At 40.9% G+C, this 12,046-nt stretch overlaps 1 protein-coding gene across 1 annotated transcript; it reads left to right on the top strand.

Annotated features, from left to right (window-relative positions):
• Positions 224-10,150, top strand: LOC109847496 (protein FAR1-RELATED SEQUENCE 5-like). Its single transcript, XM_020416723.1, has 5 exons — positions 224-309; positions 412-482; positions 1,064-1,167; positions 1,252-2,005; positions 10,083-10,150. Exons 1-5 carry the CDS (start codon positions 224-226, stop codon positions 10,148-10,150), a joined length of 1,083 nt encoding a protein of 360 aa, XP_020272312.1.

The following is a 12,046-nucleotide window of genomic DNA, read 5'->3' as shown; positions in this document are numbered from 1 at the left end:
GTTGCGCTGACGCTCTCTCTCTCTCTCTCTCTCTCTCTCTCCCTACGCTCCAGCTCACGCTGACGCCCCTATCGAAGGGCTATGCCGGAGCTCTCTCTCTCCCTATGCTCCAGCTCACGCTGACGCCCCCGTCGAAGGGCTACGCTGACGCCGAAAATCTCTCTCCCTGCGCTCCAACTCATGACGAAATTAGCAGCCATCTGCGCTCGATTAATCATTGGTTATGGATTTTAACAGCGAAGATGTTCATGGTGATAGTAACAACAACAACGATTTCATGCCTTTTCCAACAACGATGCATGTTTCAAGGTACTTCATTAATAGCATGAATTTTGCTAACATTAAATATGTTGTTTGAAATAGTAATATTGAGTAACATTATATATTTTTGAATAATTATCTTTATTTCAGAATGAAAATTGGTGAAAAACCGTATTTAGGAATGAAGTTTAATAGTCATGAGGAGTCCTATGTTATAACTCGTATGCATTGATAATGAGATTTGGAATCAGAAAAAGCTCAGTGAATTACTCCCAGAAAGATAAAGAAGTGTTGAATAGAAATTTTTGTGACAAAGAAAGTTACAGATCTAATAAAGACAAGAGAGATATAGGGGAAAATATTAATCATCGGCGAGAGACCAGAGTTGGTTGTAAAGCAATGATGAGAATAAAATTAATGGAGAATAAAATATGAAAAGTTATAGGTTTTATTGAAGATCATACAAACCACATGCTCAAGTCCAGATTAAGCAAAGATGCACATGTCACAACAACAATTTCATAGAAGTAAAATGTGTAAAAAATGATTCAATGTTTGTAAGAAGAAGGTATTACTTCTTCTACTATTTCTCGTGTTATTAACGCGTCAAGTGGAAGAGAAGATGAATCAGTGACACCACAACAATGCATTGACTATATGAAAACTTAAGGGCACAACAATATTGGCAATGAATGTATATCTGTTATCCAATATTTTCAAAGAAAGGCGGCTAGTGATGCATATTTTTATTTTGCATTGGAAGTAGATTGTACTTGACAAATGAGAAGTGTTTTTTGGGCAGATGGAAAATCAAGAGCAACTTATTTGAAGTTTAATGATGTTATTGTGTTTGATGTGACTTATAAAACCAACAAGTTTAGTCTTCCATTTTCACCATTTACTGGGGTGAATCATCATAGGCAATCTACTTTATTTGGTTGCGTATTGCTAGCTGATGAATAAGAAGAAACATTTGTTTGGTTGTTTCAGGAATGGTTAAACTACATGCATGGAATTGAACCAGGTGCTATCATCACAGACCAAGACCGAGCAATGTGTAATGCCATTCATAAAGTCTTTCCAAACACAAGGCATAGTTATTGTTATTGGCATCTGCAGCGACATATTGCCGATCATTTGCATACTTTGAATTCTGTTTATAGTGAAGAATTTCAAAAATATTGGGACTTGTGGTGTAATAGTGGTAACATTGAGAACTATAATTTGCATTGGCTCGAGATTAAGGAGAAGTTTAAGATAATAGAAGAAGAAGATGGATGGCTGCAAACTATGTACATGTATCGAGACCATTGGGTGTTATGCTTTTTAAAAGGCATGTTTTTTGCAGGAATGAGATCAACTCAAACGAGTGAAAGCATCAACTCATTCTTTGATGGATATGTGAATTTACAAACACAGTTAAAAGAATTTGTAACTCAATATGAAAAGACCGTGACACATCGACGATTGAGTGAAGCACATGAAGATTTTAGAACTCTTAATACAAAACCGCAGTTTCACCTTAGGCATCCAATTGAAAGACAAGTTGAAAGTAGTTATACCCGCACTATGTTTCATGTATTTCAGAATGAGATCAAAGGGTGTGGTGTTCTTGGCCTTCAAGAGGAGAAAAAAGAAGAAAAGTCTGTTTTATGCCGAGTTGGTGACTTAGATGAAAGCAATGAAAAGTGGAGGTTTGTTACTTATGATGAATGTAAAGAATTACAGTATAGTTGCAACTGTGGTTTGTTTGAGAATAATGGTGTTTTATGCAAACATATATTGTACACTCTAATGTTCAACAGACAATGTTGTTCATTGCCCAGTGTATATATTCTACACCGTTGGACTATAGATACTCGACATCATAACATTAGAGTTAGTAATGCTGTGTTTGGCAAAAACATTGCACGCGGTGTAGAAAAAAAATCAATTTGTTAAAATCTTGGGCGTTGAAAGCAAAAACAAATAATGCACTGGAGCTTGCCTTTGAGTCAGATAAGAGAATGCATGAGCTTGATTCTTTGTTAACAAGTTTCATAGAAAGGGTTGAAGAAGAAGTCAGAGGGTGTCAAGCAATAGAAGCTGGTAGCAGCCATATTCCTGACTCGGATATTCCACAGATACCTACTTCACATACAATCCAGCATATTCCGCAAATTATAATTCGTGACCCTGAAAAACAAGCAAGAACCAAAGGCCGTCCACGCAATATGTCCATCTCACCAACACTAACTCCAAAGAACAATATGTCCATCACACCAACACAACAACAAAATTTTAGAAGAGGGAAAAACATCATGAAACTGATACAAACACGAAGAAAAATTCCTATATGTTGCTCAGTCATTTGACTATAACACAGAGCAACAATATCAGGACAACGATACTTATAAATTTTAAATATAAAATTACATCATTCAACATTTTATTCAAAACCTCATCATTTTTTTCCAGCCTTTTTGTGATGTTCTTGGTATCACCCACCCATTCGAAGAAGTTGCAACCCTTACAATTAGGTCCCTTGTATCTCGGGGATCTATAAAATTATAAGCCCTTATTGTGTCCTTGCTTGCACATCCATATTCTGCAAATTAACCCACAATAACATCTTCTTTGAACTAAACCCTCATCTTCTTCTCCACTGAACTCTTCCAAAAAGTTATTCGTCTTTTATCTGCAAAAAACATACCACAAACAAGATAAAATTCATACAAAGAGTCAATTTAACTTTTTCCTTCTTAGAAAATGACTCACTCATACTTGTGGACTTTTTTTCTTCTGCAATTTATCTCAGCATAATTTGAATAAAATTACTAAACTCAAAAACTAGGTTCAGCCATAAAGAAATAAAGAAAGTGAAATTTTATTGTACACTCTAAAGAAATCAAGAACTGTAAGAAGAGGGAAAAAAGAATAAAGAAAGAAACAAGCTAAATTGGAGGCATCGATACAGTTATGTTTACAAGGGGACATGAAAAACATTCATGGTAAACAATCATGATAAATGATGATTGTGATATGCTATAATACATATACATCGGAAATAGATCATTTCATGTTGACATCTTCATTGTTAAGAGACCTTCCTACATCTAAAGTACTAACTGCAAGTTGTTGAACCTCGACCAAAGTTTCTAGTCCACTGATTCCATATTGGATTTGCTGAAATGAATTATTACTGAACAAATCCTTTTATCTCATTTATCTACACGTATCATATTGCACGTATCATCATTAACATATGTAATGCATATCACACCTACCATAAAATTTATTCAATTTATTCCAGTATCAACTTCACAAAATGTATAATTCTCAACCTTCAGGTTTCTTTGACATATCAAAAGTTCTGCCTTGCTAAAAGGTATGATGAGGTTGTTGTCAGCACATATGTCTCTAATAAGAATAGGTTATAGTCCAATTAGTTGTGGTCCAGTTTTCCTTCAAGAGGTACAAAAATCACAGACACACCATAAGAATATTGGAAAATAGGTAAAAATATATCATTGTCTGGTCCAATAACTGCAGCAAATCTATGTCATTAACAAGGGATATGCAAACAAAAAAATGCATGACGTGAATTAAGCTCACAAGGGATATACTCACATTCTCTTTGTGGTTCATTGGGTTGGAGCACAGGAATTGCGGATCTGGTTTTGAGCAAAGGGGGAGGGTCTTCGACGGGGCTTCGGCTTCGGCGCAACCCTTCGACGGGGGCGTCGGCGTGAGATGGAGCGCATGGAGAGAGAGCTCTGATGCAGCCCTTCGACGGGGGCGTCGGCGTGAGCTGGAGTGCAGGAAAAGAGCTTTTTGGCATAAGCGAAGCCCTTCGACAGGGGCGTCGACGTGAGCTGGAGCGTAGAGAGAGAGAGAGAGAGAGAGAGAGAGAGAGAGAGAGAGAGCTCCGACGTAGCCCTTCGACGGGGGCGTCGGCGTGAGCTGGAGCGCAGGGAGAGAGAGAGATCCGACGTAGCCCTTCGACGGGGGCGTCGGCATGACCTGGAGCACAGGGAGAGAGAGAGAGAGAGCTCCGACGATTTGGGGATCTTAATTTAGGGAGAGGCTCTTCAATTTGGGGATTCTGAGAGTTGTAGGGTCACGAGAGGGGAGAGAGAGTTGTTTAATTCACCATCGCTGTATTTTTTTTCAAAAAAAAACCCTGTACTGGAGCTCCTTCAATCACACTTGGCCACGTGAGCTGGAACGCATGAAATTTCTGTGTGTGTGTGTGTGTGTGTGTGTGTGTGTGTGTGTGTGTGTGTGTGTGTGTGTGTGTGTGTGTGTGTGTGTGTGTGTGTGTGTGTACCTATGTATTGATGAGACATAATTTTTTTTAAATAATACATATATGTTCGTTCATTGGTCTCTTTGAATGCGAGTTATAATTAGCATGTTTTAATGCTTTCTCACTTATTCGCCTTATCATTTCTATATATATGCATTAAGGCATTTTGATGGGAGGAGCTTTTTCCCTATATTTGTTTTATACTCACCTATGCTTATTTGTAGGGGGCTTTCGCTCTCATCATTCTTCCTTTTTCCCCCATTTTGAAGTTGACAAAAGGGAAAAAAACAAGTATATAGCGAGTATATCTTTAGTTTTGCTTTCTATTGCATATCTTATATCTCTTTGTGTAGATTGTTTGTCATCATCAAAAAGGAAGAGATTGTTAGGTCTCATATTTATGAGCCTACTATCTAATCTATTTTTTATGATTAATAAACAATTCCTAACAACATTTGTCGAGTATTTGTATTTGCTTGTTAGGTATTCTACACAAAGATCCTCCATTGGTAGTTGGATGGAATTACGCTTTAATGATAATATTCAAAGGAGGTTAGCGGAATCAGAATAAAGCCATTTGTGCATTCAAGTCAAAGATTCTCTATTACACTTCATCCTACTAAGGCGAGCTTAATTGAAGATCAAATTGTTTGGTATAGTGTTTTAGGTTTACACCTTGTGTGTTAATACTTAGAGCTCAAAAATCATACACACACACATTGGTTTTTGCTTTATCACCAATTTTAGATTATAGACTTAACAACGTGATGTTATATATTTCCTCAAATCTATAAATCTATTTTAAAGTGTTTCAAAACTTGTTTGAAGAAATTTTATCAAAATCAAGTTTTAATGTTTTCACATTTGTTGAGCGGTTTGCAAAATACATGAGTTTTCACAAATGGAAAATACAAATTCAAAATTTTCTTCTCAAACATGTTTGTTTTCATATTTAGAAACATCGTCCAAAATTTAATATGCTAAATTGATTTACAAAATCAAGTGTTTAAGCAGTTGTTTGAATTTAGAATATCTTTTTTAAATAGAGATTTCTCACAAATAGGAAGTGGTATTTTAGAAATTCTTTATCTAACATGTTTATATACATGTGTAAAAATTTTCTCAAAATTTTATAATTTTTGGAGTTCATTTGCTATTTTTAATTAATTTTAGAAAATTATCTGTGCAAATTTTGAGGATCTATCATGCATGTAATTGGTCGACCGATCACATGCCATCAGTCGACCGATGACCTCATATCAGTCGATCGACACATGAAAATCAGTCGACCGACCAGAGAGCCGTTGCATCCAATGGCTAGTTTTTCCAGAACTGGTTTTTGGAAGTTTTTGTCTGTTTTTTTTTTTTTTTTGTTAGGCTGTTGTTTGAGAACATATTAATACACCTCAGCCCTCAACACTTTTATATAACTAAGAAAAGTTTTTTAAAATAAGTTTTTGCAAGTTTGTTTCAAGTTTTCAAAGATCAAAAGTGTGTTTTAGTTTTGTGAAGAGAGTTTCACAAGAAGAGGAGATCATCTCGGTTTGAGCTTCAAGCTTCATATCTCCATCTCTCTTGTTTTAGAGAAGTTTTTCTAAACTCATCTTCTAGCTATCTATTGTTTTAATTCTCATATTTATGCTAGATTGATTTGAGTTTAATTTTGATTTTATTATACTCATGGTTTACACCCACACCCCTTGAAACTTAAGTATTTTCACATATAGTAATTTGGGTTATGGTGAGTGATTCATTGAGTGTGAGTTTAACTTAGTTCTCGTCCTTGTTAGAAAACAAACATTTATTTGAGCATATCATTGTTGAGATCACTTTGTAATATACAATGACACTTAGAGGAGTGGTTGGTGAGAGACGAGGTCAATTCCAAGAGGAGTGGTGTCGATTGTAAATCCTAAGGAGAGGTAGTAATTCTGAGCACTTGAGGAAGGTGATACGGGTTAGGCCAACACTTAGAGGAGTGTATTATGTATTGACAATTATGTGAGTTGTAAACGTTTATCGGTGAGCGTTGAAAATCGATTGTGTAGTTTTTTTTGAGATAGCAGAGATTCTCCTTGAGGGTGAGGAGCGGAGATGTAGGTCGTGTGTCGACCGAACTCCATGATCATTTGCCTTGTGTTTGCATTTGTCTATTTGCGCACTATCTCTCTTATTTGTGTGTTCATGTTAGTTAATAAGTTTTAAATCGGCATTAATATCGGATTAGATTGGCAAATACCCTATTCACCCCTCTCTAGGGTACTTTCACCCTGCGCCTAGGCCTGCTCTCACAGTCCTCAACACCTCCCTCACAGAAGTTCTCTCTAGGGTCCAAAAGGAGGGGTACCTCGAAGAGCCTACTCTCAAGATGAGATCGGATCCCTAGAGCCGAGACACTAGGCAGTATTGCTGCTACCACAAAGATCACGGCCACATCACCAATGAGAGCCGAGACACTAGGCAGTATTGCTGCTACCACAAAGATCACGGCCACATCACCAATGACTATTGTATCCTAAAGAGGGACATTAAGGACCTGATTGAGAGAGGGTACTTGAACAAGCTTGTCTCGCAAAGAGACTGAAGGGAAGCTCCTCCAGCTAAGGCAGATAGGAGATCCCGCTTGCGGTCACCTTTCCCTCGACCACGTCAGGATAGCCGACCCCCAGAGCCTAGCCATAAGGGGGTCGTCGATATGATCAGTAGAGTTCCTACCGCTGGAGGGTCGTCCAACAACGCTCGAAAAGAGTTATGCTAAGAAGGTGTTGTGGGTCGACCAGCGCGACAAGAGGTCGAGAGCGGAGGAGCCCATCTCTTTTGGTGACGACTACCTATAGTGCGTCAAGACACCCCATGACGACCCCATCGTCATAACAGCCGAGATTGACAGCTTCCAAGTGAAGAGGATTATGGTCGACACGGGAAGCTCAGTGGACATCTTATATGTTGACACCTTCAACCAGATAGGCAATGACAAATCTCGATTGCTCTCCTATAGAGGCCCCCTCATAGTATTCACTAGCTCTCTCCTGCCGAAAGGGATGATCACTCTCCCCCTAACAGTCGAAGAGTACCCCAGACAATCCACGGTCCAAGTTCAATTCCTGGTGATGAATTGTAAGTCGGCCCACAATGTCATCTTGGGTCGAACCGCCCTCCATCTTTTACGGGCCATACTTTCAACCTACCACCAGATATTGAAGTTCCCGACTCCTAATGGAGTCGGGGTCGCCAAGAGCAACCATCGAGAGGCCAAATCCTATTATATGCTCTCGACCAAGGGTAAGGGTGTGCAAGATGCCTTGCCTATTGAGAAAGTCTACCTCCGGTTAGAGAGAGCAACGGAGCGGCAGAGGACGACACCCATGGAAGAGATCCAGGAGATACCAATCGATCGAGAAGGGAAAAAGATGGTCAAGATTAGGTCCAGCCTAGTGGATCCCTTGCGAGCAGCATTGATGGAATTCTTGTGGGAAAACATCTGATGTGTTTACCTAAGGACCCAAAGATATGCCGAAGGTTCCCCCCGAGGTGATAAGCCATGAGCTGGTTGTCAACAGGCACACTAAGCCTGTGCGATAGAAGAAGAGACATCTCGGCCCTAAATGACAGAAGGCGGCTGTCGATGAAGTCGAACATCTCCTTAAAGCTGGTTTCATCTGGGAAGTCCAATACCCGGAATGGCTGGCCAATGTGGTGTTGGTGAAAAAGGTGTTGAACAAATGAAGGATGTTCATGGACTTCACCAACCTCAACAAATCTTACCCCAAGGATAGCTACCCCCTGCCTCGAATCGATCAGTCGGCTAACGAGAGTGCAGAGCACGAGCTGCTTAGCTTCATGGATGCCTTCTCCGGCTACAACCAAAATTTCATGGTAGAACATGATTAGGAGAAGACCTAATTTATCACTGACTTAGGGACCTATTGCTATAAGATGATGTCATTCGGACTTAAGAATGATGGGGCCACATACTAGAGACTTGTCAATAAGGTCTTCAAACACTAGATTGGCCGCAATCTGGAAGCTTATATGGATGACCTGCTGGTGAAATCAAACAAGCCTCGGCCCACATATCAGATCTGGACAAGACCTTCTCCACCCTTTGGCACTACCACATGAAGCTCAATCCCGCCAAGTGTGCCTTTAGGGTGCATTCAAGAAAGTTCCTGTGGTTCTTGATCACACACACAAAGAGGCATAGAGATCAACCCCGAGAAGATAGCCACCATAGAGTGTTTGTTGGAAAATTTGTAGTAAAAAGACAATGAAAGAAAATTGACTTGTATTCTCTCAAAATCAATTACAATTTGGATTTCCTGATTACAAAAGAGAAGAGAACGAATTTGGTTCTCCCCTTTGTTTAAAACTGGGTTCTTCTTGGTAGCGATGGAGTACCTCCTTCGATTGCTTGCATCGAAATTGCTCTCCGTTAACGATCTGACCGTCTCTTATCTCATGGGAACAATGAACTTCTGTGGAAAGTTTGATGGGTAACTCTTAACGAGTTTAAGAACTCTGGACGAGTTAGAACTCTGTGAAGAGAGTTGTTAGAACCGAAAATTTGGTTAATGACCAAGCAGATATTCTGTTGTTGAAGAATCTTCTTAGATTTGATCTTCTGAATTTGATTCAAATCCTCTATCTCCAAGAAATTCGCCTCTCCTGCCTCTCTGTGCGGTTGAGATCCTGAAGAAACCTCTCTGATGCTGCCTCTCCGTTCTCCAAAGCCTGCCCTTAACTCAGTTGAGTTTGTTGAGTTTTTATAGGTGGATAAGAGGTTGTAACTGCCCTCTAAATCCGCTCCTAAGTGGGCATGATTTCCTCAGATCGTGGGGAAACAGTTCTGAAACCGTTCGACTCGTATTTGAACGAATCAAACGCCCAATCTGGCATTCAGAACCCAACATCGCCTCTTAGAATTGAGACGTGAGGTTGGGTGTTGACTGAACATCAATGAACGCGAGAGTCGCTCGCGTTTGGCTGTAATAGCTTAGAAACGCGGGGGTCGGTGTTGGTTGAACCTCCAGAACACGAGGGTCGCTCGCGTTCGGCTTGTTATAGCTTGGAAATGCGGGGGTCGCCTGCATTTCCAAAATTATGACGCGGGGATGACTTCCGCGTTTTAGAAGGGGTTAGTTGATTTTTAACCTCTCAGTAATCCTAGCTTTAGCTGTTGTGGGGTGTGAAAATCGTCAGATTGTAACTTTCACTGTAGATTGTGGAGACTGCTGAATAGAGTTTTCATCAGTTGTCGGAAGCGTCGTTGGATTGTAACTCTTCTCGATCTATGTGAAAAGTCCTCCATTTGCAGCTTTTGTTTGTTGGCATGAAAGCTATCTGATTGTAGCTTTCATTATTGGAACTTGACGGGAATCAATCATCCATAGTGATTTTAGACGAATATTTGCCCACAGCTCTCTACCAAGCAACTCACTAACTAAGTCCAACCTTTTTATTTCTGAAATCATTACACTACTCATCAGCATCTCTAATAGTTGCTAATATAATATTAATCATGCTGTTGTCGCAGCCATCAAGATCCATCATCTCATAGATGAGGCCGTGTTTATAGCGGTTGCAGAGTTGCAGATGCAGTAATTAGAAAGTCGTCTGATTATAACTTCCATCGTCGGGGCTTGTTAGGGATCAGCTATCCATTGTGATTTTTAGACAGCCTACAGAACCCCCTCTAAAGTTTTCGAAAGTTCGCGGTTGACTGGGATAAATTTTCAGAATACTTTGGATCCCAAAATTTAGTGGATTGATCGTTCCCTCCATCTAATCGAGCCATACGATTTCAACATTGTTGATTGAAACCTATCTGTACTCCTCCAATAGACTCCCCAACGGAGTCGCCGGTTTTTCTCGGCCTTGATTACCTTGATAATTGTTGTAGCCTTGGTAGTCAAGAAGCTGCTATTGTAGCTGTCCAAATAACTTCTGCATTTAAGAATTGGAACGCGTGGGTGAGCCTCGCGTTTTGGAATTCTAACCAACTCGAACGCTAGGGTCGAGTTTGGGCGGGATTCTGGCCTCGAATCCCGTCCGTTACGATTTGACAGCTCACAGCTGTCTATAAATTGACCGCTGGAGGTCGAATCAAGAATCATTTGACTCTTCTTGAAAATCTAACGAAAATTTTCGTTCTCATCTCCGGCGAGAACTGCTCATCTCCTCCGATTAGGCTTCATGGCACCCAAGAAGGTTGTCCCTCGTTCCTCCAAGTCCGACGCTGCTGAGGTTCAGGGGTTGGCGCCATCTACGCCGGCCGGCGGCGCTACTGCTCAGGCGAACGTGCCGCCCCAGCTTCCTCTGATCGGCAGTGAGTACGGCCTCTGTGGTAATTAAACTTGCTTCGGCAAGTTTTGATCTTTGGATCAACGAGGAAACTCGTTTCGATAACGCGGGGCTAGACTCCGTCGTTTAGTATTTTTTCGACGAGGGGTTCGACCTCTGCGTCTTGGATTCTTGACGCGAGGTTCGACCTTCGCGTCTAAGATTTTTGACGCGAGGTCTGAGATTTTCGACGCGAGGTTCGACCTTCGCGTCTGAATTTTTCGACGCGAGGTTCGACCTTCGCGTCTGAGCTTTGCTTTTAAGTTGTCTAACTTTTTTCTTCATTTTGTAGTGCGTCATACTAGCGAGCCTCTTCCTTTTCACCATCATTTTGGGCACGAAGGTGGTGTGGATCCAAATATGACCTTCAATCTGCGCCAAGAACTCCTAGTTTTCCGAATTAAGGAAAAGAGTCGCGTGGAACTAATCACCCAAGCTTCTCCTGAGACCCTTAGTATATTGGTTACGGATGCTCGACTTGAAAACCCAAGCCGTAAGCCAATAGTCAAACCTGGATTCCTCTTTGGGGATTTTGTTGACTTTGAGGCAGGCGTCGCTTATGATGGGGACTACAAATGGTTGCGGAAAGTTGGAGAACGCAACCTCTTCTTGCCCAATATGGAGAGCGTATGGATTGACCCCTGGTTAAAGATCAGGATGGAGTTGTTCTCGGAACCCTAACTTTTCAAGGGGTCCGCACACTTGGTTACAACAGGCAGGTGACAGCTTTACGACCTGGTTTATTAGCTAAGGAGTATCCCGTCGGTGAAGTGGCCAGTCCGGCGAACACCTTTGTCAAGAAATTTCTGGCAAAGAAAGGAGAATTTCCCATGCAAGGATTTAGAACTCCTGGCTGGGTTCATTCTCCAGTGACAGGGTGGTGGACTCAGATGACTAAGTTTGTTTTGGAGGAATTGGAAGCCCCTCTTGCTCGAGCTGGATTGCAGGTTCCTGTACGGGCTACTAAGTTCAGGATTATCCAGAGCCACTTTCATTTCTTCTCCATATTGGAGAAGTATAATCCTGAGACTTGTACTTTCTTCACCCCCGTGGGGGAATTAGGCTTCGCTCTTCACGAGATGCATGAAGTCTCGGGTCTTCTTCTTGGGGATTTACCGTACGAAGAATTTGTTTTGGGATCCGCGGAACTTAAGATTT

Source organism: Asparagus officinalis, chromosome 7 (genome assembly GCF_001876935.1).
Source record: "Asparagus officinalis chromosome 7, Aspof.V1, whole genome shotgun sequence".
Taxonomy (NCBI): domain Eukaryota; kingdom Viridiplantae; phylum Streptophyta; class Magnoliopsida; order Asparagales; family Asparagaceae; genus Asparagus; species Asparagus officinalis.
This window is presented reverse-complemented; position numbering and strand designations above follow the sequence as displayed.